The 9990-nt window shown below is 36.8% G+C and overlaps 1 protein-coding gene across 1 annotated transcript; it reads left to right on the top strand.

Annotated features, from left to right (window-relative positions):
- The first annotated feature begins 5291 nt into the window (after window positions 1-5291).
- LOC110926228 (E3 ubiquitin-protein ligase ORTHRUS 2) lies at window positions 5292-9990 on the top strand. The gene is made up of 9 exons (XM_022169983.2): window positions 5292-5996; window positions 6841-7373; window positions 7531-7656; window positions 7920-8019; window positions 8111-8172; window positions 8265-8367; window positions 8501-8645; window positions 8775-8992; window positions 9273-9990. The coding sequence occupies exons 1-9, from the start codon at window positions 5505-5507 to the stop codon at window positions 9750-9752; spliced, it is 2259 nt and encodes a 752-aa protein (XP_022025675.1). The 5' UTR covers window positions 5292-5504; the 3' UTR covers window positions 9753-9990.

Genomic DNA, 9990 nt, shown 5'->3' with positions numbered 1-9990 from the left:
TTTGCCATCTTCATCATGAAAACCTTATGAGTGGTGGTTTGACTGTTTGGGAATGGCATTGCTATTCTGCTGGTAAATAGATATATCCAAATCACCACTCATCTGCCCAGCCCTTTAGAAAAATGTTATTTAGGGTAATCATGGCCTGGATACTGGTAAAATTGATGATGATTGCCCTGCGTAGATAGCGTGTTGAGTCGTCGGTGGTCTGTGGGTATCGGTTATGGGAAGTATTATTACTACGGTTTGAATATTGCATGATTTCGGTTTGAATCTTGATGGTTTTTGATGAACTAATTGATAGATGACTTTATTTAGGATAATAAGTGGTTGATGATTATTGATTGTTGAGTTCATTAGGTAATCGTTTGTGGGGTTATTTGTCCAGAATGTTACAGACGACTTGTGTCAACTGTAACCGGGTCAAAAGCTAACAAAAAGTGCTATTTCTTGAGCCCATGATGTAATGTCAGGAAATACCTTTCAAACCCCATCGGAATCGCATTTTTTCGATGTTGTTTGGTATTTTAAATGAATTATTTCGACGTCGTTTCGTGTATATGAATGCGTTATATGGAAGATGATCACATGCACTAACTTACATAAACGAGCAATTGTATGACAACGTGATTGTGTGGGTATGTGTTAAACTACGTGCAGGAATTCATAAATAATTGAAACGGTAAACATATCAGGAAGAGATTGACATTCCTAATCACATTTCAAGTTTACTACCGAGCAAACTAAGGTGAGTTCATAACCTTTTCTAAAAGCATGCTTTCCTGGTTTAGAACAACACCTTTTACGGTAGCCCTGTTGGGGCTACACGCGCGTTCCTTGTTGGAAGCACTGAAGCATACTATCCACTGGAGGTGGAGTAGTACACTTGGGCTAAACAAAAAACTCTATCATGAAAGTCCCTACATTTTATCGATTAGATTGATGGGTGGACATACACGGGGTATTAGTTGATAGCGCTATTAGGTTTGACAAATCTCACACTGTGCTAGAGGCCGGGCGTGAACTTCTATCCTTCACTCTTGCATTAATGTTGATAGACATTAATGAGGGCACAGACGAAACGTCAGCATTCGGTACACAGTTTAGTCATGTGATGAGGGTTAGCTACCTGAGTCATAAATAAATCATTGTGAACTTTACTTTTGCTAAAATCAAATTTCTGAATTTGTCAACTTTATTGTTGATACGTAGTTGCATGCTTTGCAGGTCGGTAGGTACAGTTGTGGACGGGCGTTGCAAACTGCTTGAGTGTCGTGGTTCGTTAAAATTTTATGTTTTGAAACACTTATAAACTTATGGTTTTTCTTTAAGTTCTTGTTGGGTTTTAACTTTACTTTCCCCTCAACATAAAGTGTGTTTTTGGACAAGTAAAACTTTATCGCTAATCATGTTATTAGTGACGCTTTTATAATTTTAAATGTTTGGTTCCACATGATTAGTGGTTAGATCCTGGCCAGTCACATGCCTCGCGGCAAAACTCCGCATGTAGAAATTGAGGGTGTGACACAGTTACAAAACTTGAAGATGGTGTGACAATGGCACCCACATTGTTTACAGTAGAATTGATACTCATGAGATCATTGGGTATGGGGGAGGATAGTCTCCAAAGGACTATCCTCCACATAAGCGCCACGTAGGCAAAGGAGAAAGACCCTCCCCTTGGAGACTATCCAAGGATGTGGGGATGCTCCTCCTTCATTTTTTTATTATTATTTATTTGATTTAAATAATTAATGAAAACAAAGTAAATAAAAGTAAAAAAGTTACATTTAAATAAAACCTTAAAAAACAACCTAAAGTTACATTTAAATAAAAAAAAAATACACCTAAAAAAAACCTAAAGTTACATTTAAATTAAAAAAAAAACACACACTTAAAAAAACCTAAAGTTACATTTAAAAAAAACTACACTCCCTCACTCCATTTTTTCCTAATTTTGTCCTTCATCATTTGTAAAATGGGACGGTCTTCCGGTGGATAGGAGCTAATCTCGGCCGTCATTTGTAAAATTGGGTTGTTGCATTCGATATGGGTTGAACGGCATGTTGGGTTGTTGCATTTGCATTGGGTTGAACGGGTATTGGTTGAAAGCGTTTAGCATTTGTTGGTAACCCGCAAAAGCGTTGTCCATTACGGGTGTGTAGCCGGATGACGAAAACGGGTGTGAACTTGAGTTGGGATTATTTGGGTTGTAGAGATCCATAATTTTTTAAGGTTGGGAGAGGTTTTTTTATAAAAATGGGAGAAAAGTGGGAGTAGTTTGGTAAAAAAGTGGGGTGAAAAGGGGTTTAATTTATAGTGGTGGGGTGATTTTTTTTTTTTAAAAAGGTTGCAGGTTAACGTTAGGGGGGCCCACCCCATTCAATTTTCTGGCCCGTCTCCACCGTCCAAAATCCGACGCCTTTGCCATGCCGGGCCCCAAGGGGGCGGTGTTGGACGTGCTTAAAGGGGGGAGACGGCCCTCTAACGAGGCCCATACCCAAAAGTCTGAGTGTAAAAAAGGGTTGAGGTTTCTTTTTTAATAATGTCACATCATTTACAACATCACATGTCTTTTTGGATAATAAGTCACATCGTTAACATCAAACATATCTTTTATCTCTTTGAGTAAGATGTTATGTACTGAGAGGTTAAAGGTAATCGTGTTCTCTATTTTGAATAATATGGTATGTCATTGGCATTAGTATTAAGTAAATGTTGTTATGTTTTTCACACTAGTTAGTTGCTGTAAATGGCGTTTTGCTCATGTATTTCACGCCAGTTAGTTGTTGTAAATGTCGTTTTGCTCATTAATGATACATCTTTCACGCTTATTTAATTGGCATGCGTCTTTGATCAATTACTCCTGTAATGTAAAAGTCATGCCTTGTATAAGATGTGTATCTTAAACGTATCTTTCACATTATCAAATCCGTAACTCGACAAGTTATAGACATCATTCGCAATGGGTGTTACTTTCTACACCCCCCCTATTTACTTTTTTCACCCCCCTCCTCTCACATACTTACAGGTGGGGCCTGCGTGGGACCGACAGTTTTCCTCTCACAAGGGGGGGTGTAATCAGGAAGAGGGGGGGTGTGTATAGAATGGCCCTTCGCAATTTGCTTTAGAAAAAACAAGTATAATTTACCATATGAGCATTGGTAGCGGACTTGCATGTCAAAGAGTTCAAGTGATATAGGGTTTGCGTAAAATTGAGGTTTCTTTTTTAATAATATACTAGAATTTTGACTCGTGCCGCGCGTTGCGGCGGCAACGTCACGTTTGTGACTTCATTACACGTGTAGCAATGATGGCAATAACATGTGCGGCGCACATGTGACATTACGTATGTCACAGGTTTTTTACCTTCTTACACACGTTACTTTCGTCATTAGTCTAGTGTTGAGTCTGTTTTCGTCACGATAAAAAAAATTGGAAGCTAAATAATGTGGTAGACAGTCACGTCATCAACATGATTAGCATTAGATACATGTTTCCAATTCCCGGCATTGGATATTTAATTAACCAAGTGTCAGAAACGGAGATGTTCTCCAAGAAAGACATGCAAAGTGGTTATCACTAACTTCGAATCAAGTGAAAAAAATAAATAGAAATCGTTTAAAATAGATTGAAAAAAAAGTTTTCAAATTATAAAACAAATAAAAAGCGTTTTAAGTTTACGTCAAAACGTATACCAATCGAAAATGCACAATACTTAGCAGCGACAAAACGTACAATAACTCGAATTATATACTGTCGAATGAAAATGTACTATATTTGACCCGGCTTGTTACTGAACAAAGTTTACGTCAAAACGTAGACCAACCGAAAATGTATGCATAAATAAGCATGAAAATGTATTATATTTGACCAAACTAATTTCTAAAAAAAATATCTCGAAACGTGAATTTATATCATTTAAGTTGAAACGTGAATTTATACCGACATGGACACGAAAATGTCAAAATGTAGACTAACTGAAAACGTACATAAAAATTAGCATTAAAAACATTATATTTGACCCCACTCATTTTCGAAAAAATTGCGTCAAAATGTGAAGTATACTGAGGGTAAATTTGGAAAGTTAGAACTCAAGGCGTGAAATAACATTTTATAAAGTTTTAAGAAAGTGTAAGGGTGTAGATGTCAATTTCAAAACTCTAAGGACTGTTTGTGTCATTTTATAAATTTGGTAGGCTTTTTTGTGGTGTCATAGCACCGACCATGAACTTTAAGAGATGCTAGTTTTTTAACCCACGTGTTACGACGGGAGATGTGGTGCGGATATTGGCTCGCTTTGTTACGTAATTGATAAGTTACCTATATAATACGACTAATCGTTATAGCAACCGAAACAAAAGAAAATACCCACAAAATAAATCGTAATATACCAAGAATAATATCTCGATTCGTTACAAAGTTTTTGTGTATAATTAAAAAACACCAAAGCTATTTTTGAGTAAATTAGTATGTTAAATCTAAGTGAAGTAATGATTTGATTATATTATTTTTATTAAGATTGACTAATTATGTGTATATGTTTAATTTTAATGAATCAGAACATGGAGCCACACATATGTGAGTCATGATAACATTAAAAAGTTCAGACAAAAAAAACAGTACTTACCCGGATCGAACCTGTGACCTCAAGTTGAGACTTTGAGGAAACAACCACCACAGCAAACTTAGAGATATGTTCTTTTCAAGCGATTATATATTATATATAAAGAATGGCGGTGGCTGTGATGTGACAGCCACCGACCATTCATTTTAAGATTATATAGAATATCATGGCATTGGCAATATCAACTATGTATTCCTTTTTCTTTTAATAATGTCACGTCATTGACAACATCAAGTGTACGTTATCTCTTTTAAATAATATCCTATCTATTGATGATATCACAAGTAGTTGTGTTCTCTTTTTTGAATAACAAGTTATGTTATTATGTTTTTTCACAGTGGTTAGTGGATATCGTTTTGCTATTTAATGATATTCATCCTTTGAAAAAAACTTGATTAGCATGCATCACTGCTTAATTACTTGTGAATACAATAATGCCTTCTATGAAATGTATGTCGTAAATCAAACAAAAAAAACTTGATTAGCAAGCATCACTGCTTAATTACTTGTGAATACAACCATGCCTTCTATGAAATGTGTGTCGTAAATCAAACCAAAACTTGATATGATAATCACTCACAAAAAAACTTCATGGAGTTTGAAAATAACATTCCATACATGTAATATATTGTTTTGAAAAACATTTTGAAACACCATAGCAGAAAAAGAGGGAAAATTTCAAATCCAAACCCTTTTCAATTCAATTTCCCCAAATCTTTGAATTTTCAAATCCACTCACAAACGATATATAATATTATTATAAAAATAATATATTCTCCATCATCTTCATCATTACATTACATTACACATAAACCTACTGATATCATATCACTCCCTGAATTTACTCAACCTCCCTCACTCTCTCTCTCTCTCTAAAATGGCGCACGATAGCGATCTTCCTTGCGACGGCGACGGCCGCTGCATGATCTGCAAAATCAATCCACCGGAAGAAGAGAAGATCACGTGCAAAACATGCGTCACTCCATGGCACCTCGATTGTCTCTCCGCTCGTCCCCAAACCCTAGCGGATGCTGCACAATGGGAGTGTCCGGACTGTTCGAGTCTCGTCTCGTCTCACGCGCCGCCATCCGCCGTCGCATCGGGATCTGAACCGTCTGATTCGCTTATTGCGGCTATTCGCGCAATTGAATCTGATGCTTCGTTGTCTGATTTGGAGAAGGCGAAGAGGCGTCAGAAACTGTTGAGTGGTGGATCTGACGACGGTGATGAACCGGCGGAGGAGAAAAAGGAGGTCGCCGGTGGTAGTGGCAGTGGTAGTGGTAGTGGTGGTGGCAATGATGTTTTGAAGCTTCTCAGTGGTAGCTTTAACTGCTCGTTTTGTATGCAACTTCCTGAAAGGCCTGTTACGGTATATTTTTTTTTATTTCATGGAGTCAATGAGAATTATATCATCTTTATGTTAGCTTTTGTGGAATGACATTGTTCATGATTAAGAGGTTAAGATGATTTGCTATTATTTATAGGAATAGTGTTTGGAATATGTTTAGATTGTGTGTAATGGTGTTTGTTTGCTTGTTAAAACTGATTATCAGCTTATTTTGTTTTGAAAGCGTTTGGGATTGTTTTTGAGAGTGTTTTGGATTGTTTAGTTTGTTTAGTTTTGTTTTGTTTTTGTGAGTGTTTTGGATTGTTTAGTTTGTTTAATATTAGTTTTGAGGGATATTTTGGGATTGCTTATTATGACTGAATCTGCTGCTTATTTTGTTTGATATTAGTTTTGAGGATGTTTACGGTTTCGTATTTGAACTGTTTGCCTGACTACTGTGAGTGAAATTTGCAGCTTGAAGTTCTTTCTCTGCTTCTTATTTTAGTTATGATGAAAGAATATAAGCATTGGTTCACTTGTGGTGTTATGAAAGGAAACACATGATTACATGTATTAACTTGTTAATATGTGCTGGTTAGTTTGCACTAATAATATGGAAGATTTATTACATCTATGAGCAAGTTAAATAAACTATTGTGAGTGAAATTTGCAGCTTGAAGTTCTTTCTATGCTTCTTATTTTAATTATGATGAAAGAATATAAGCATTGATTCACTTGTGGTATTTGAAAGGAGACACATGATTACATGTATTAACTTGTTAATATGTGCTTGTTAGTTTGCACTAATAATATGGAAGATTTATTTCATCTATGAGCAAGTTAAATAATATTAGCAGATGAAGTTAATCTTCTGTTTATGTTTCAGACACCATGTGGTCACAACTTTTGCCTGAAGTGCTTTGAGAAATGGGTTGGTCAAGGGAAACGCACTTGTGCCATATGTCGAACTTCGATTCCTTCTAAAATGGCGAGCAACCCTAGAATCAATTCATCACTTGTAATCGCAATCAGAATGGCAAAAATGACCAAGTCAAACGCTGCTTCTGGGCCACCTAAACCCTACTATTCTGTTCTAAACCAAAACAAACCTGACAAAGCATATACCACTGAGCGGGCCAAGAAAACTGGGAAGGCTAATGCATGCAGTGGGAAGATATTTGTGACGGTCCCACCAGATCATTTTGGACCCATTCTTGCAGAGAATGATCCTGAGAGAGGAATGGGAGTTTTGGTGGGTGAAACATGGGAGGACCGTTTGGAATGTAGACAGTGGGGGGCCCATCTTCCTCATGTTGCGGGGATATGTGGGCAGTCTGATTATGGTGCACAGTCTGTGGCGTTATCTGGAGGGTATGAAGATGATGAGGATCATGGAGAGTGGTTTCTCTACACCGGAAGGTATGTTGTGCGCATTTTTTTTTTATTAAAAGTAAAGCTAATTAGGATGGTGTCAATGGTATGTTAAGGTGTCATAATCCTATGCTGTATCTGGATTTATTTGGAAGTTTTAACTTTTGTTGCATAATTCTGTAATGTTTTTATTTGTTATCGACAGTGGGGGAAGGGACTTGAGTGGAAATAAAAGAACCAACAAGACACAATCCTTTGATCAGAAGTTTGATAAGTCTAATGAAGCTTTAAGAGTTAGTTGCAAAAAGGGATACCCAGTACGTGTCGTCAGGTATGTTTCTATGACATTTACACATGATGGTCTCTTTGTGAGTCTATTTATCTAATTCCAGTCTTTGTATATTTAAATTTTTATAGATAATTCATGTTCTTGTAAATGGTTTTAGTCAAGTGATCACACATAGTTTCTTTGTATTTCAGTAACTACACATAGTTTTATCGCCTTTAAAATGTCTTCAGCTCTTATGTACATCATTTATTTTCTTATCGGCATATGCAAGATCCTCTTATATAAGTCTCTAACTACATTGACAGGTCTCACAAAGAAAAACGTTCTGCCTATGCACCTGAAACTGGCGTCCGTTATGATGGGGTATACAGAATTGAGAAATGCTGGCGGAAACCCGGAATTCAAGTAGGATACTAGACAATTTGTTGATTTTGATTGCACACTCGACACAACTTTTTTCTATAACACTTGCTCACACATGTATATTTTCGAATAGGGCTTTAAGGTATGCCGGTATCTTTTTGTTCGCTGTGATAATGATCCTGCACCATGGACAAGGTTTGCCATTATATTCACGATTTTGGTATTTTTTTTAATCATATTAACTCTATAAATTAGATTTTAATTATTTACATTTCGCATTTTTGCAGTGATGAAATTGGGGATCGTCCAAGACCATTGCCGAATATTAAAGAGCTGAAGGAAGCAACCGATGTAACCGAGAGGAAGAGTCCTCCATCCTGGGATTATGATGTAAGATTCTGCAACTTCTTACTTCAAGATTTAACCTTTTTGTACATTTTTTATGTTATGAACTTATGATAGATGTTTTCTACAAATTGGTAGTTACATTTTACGAGTCATAGTATTTAATTCTTGTGTGCAGGAGGAGAAAGGTTGTTGGTTGTGGAAGATTCCTCCACCCGACAGTAGAAAACGAGCAAGCACCGTCGATGCTGGGGATGGCACACAAACGAAGACAGTTAGACGTAAGACACATATAATGTCTGTGAGTGAAAGACTTCTTAAAGGTAAGTTTTTTTTTTTTTTTTTTTTTTTTTTTTTGCAATACGAATGCTGTAATATGTGTTTCAGTTTCTTGAAGTCATTTTTGTATAGGAATTTCAGTTACATAAACTTTTACAATTATTCATTTGCAGAGTTTTGCTGTCTCATTTGCCACAAAGTGATGACTCAGCCGCTTACTACTCCATGTGCTCACAATTTCTGCAAGTCATGCTTGCAGGATGCTTTTGCTGGTCAAACATTTATAAAGGAAAGAAATTGTGAAGGTAGACGAACATTAAGGGCTCAAAAGAACGTCATGAAATGTCCGTCATGCTCTAATGACATTTCTGAGTACCTTCAGAATCCACAGGTAACTTCGATTATCTAATATGTCTTTTTACTATACTTTGTTTGTCCGTCATGCTCTTTAAGTTAACAAAAAAGACGAAAATACCCACTGCCTTAACAGAGAAAATAGATGAAGTTAAAGAGCCGTATTAAAATGGCAAGATTTTAAACTTTTTGGATCCCATGCAGAAAAACAAATTATTGGACGAAAGTTGCAAAACTGGCCAAACCTTAGAGACGAAAATGACATTTTACTCTTTAATTAATTATTAATTAAGCTTCACTGGTTATTATCTTGACAGGTGAATAGAGAGTTGATGAGTGTGATAGAATCACTACAGAGGCAGACGAAAGAAATGGAGGAAAATGCAGTTACAGAGGAAGAAATGCTGGATGCAGATGTCGCAGAGGAAGACAAAGTGGAGGTTCAAGCTGTGAATTCCGAGGCTAATGAAGACATTAAGGAAAGTGATGAAGAAGAAAAGGCCGATGCAAAACCTTCGCTTGAAGTGAACGAGGAAACGAAAGCTGAGGCTAATGAAGATGTCAAGGAAAGTGAAGCCGTTGCAAAACCTTCGCCTAAAGCTAGCAAGAAAAGGAAAGCTAAGGGTGTTACTGATAATGCCCCTAATAAGAAGGTACATCAAGAGACTGATAATATGATTGGTGATGATGTCAACAAGGATGAAACTGTAAAACCAGGACCGACGGAAAGTGAGGATTTGAAGGTTGGTGAAGTGGGAGCGGGTGCGGGTGCGAAGACCAGAAGCAGGAAAGGTTAGCTTGAGGTTGGTGGTGATGATGACTTTGCATGACTCTTAGGGTGCACAATGGACATCTGTTTTTTTCTTATGGTTTGCAGATTGATGATGGCAATTTTGGAAACTAATGCCATATTTTAGTATGGTGGTGATCTTATGATGTGTTTTAGCCGTTTAGGTCATACATTGATATTCTGCTAAGAGTCATGACTTTATGGCAGTTAATATTATCGACTTTTCGATGCCATGTTTTTCTTGA

The sequence above is a fragment of the Helianthus annuus genome, chromosome 17, assembly GCF_002127325.2.
Source record: "Helianthus annuus cultivar XRQ/B chromosome 17, HanXRQr2.0-SUNRISE, whole genome shotgun sequence".
Classification (NCBI taxonomy): domain Eukaryota; kingdom Viridiplantae; phylum Streptophyta; class Magnoliopsida; order Asterales; family Asteraceae; genus Helianthus; species Helianthus annuus.
The sequence above is the reverse complement of the archived record's forward strand: the minus strand, read 5'-3'. Positions and strand labels throughout refer to the sequence as shown.

What these genes read in the sequence shown, in the direction of transcription:
- LOC110926228 (XM_022169983.2), top strand. Translation starts at nt 5,505, where the DNA reads ATGGCGCACGATAGCGATCTTCCTTGCGACGGCGACGGCCGCTGCATG. An exon ending in GGCGGAAACCCGGAATTCAA is followed by an intron (nt 8,020 to 8,110) that starts GTAGGATACTAG and finishes ATTTTCGAATAG; the next exon opens with GGCTTTAAGGTATGCCGGTA. An exon ending in GATCCTGCACCATGGACAAG is followed by an intron (nt 8,173 to 8,264) that starts GTTTGCCATTAT and finishes GCATTTTTGCAG; the next exon opens with TGATGAAATTGGGGATCGTC.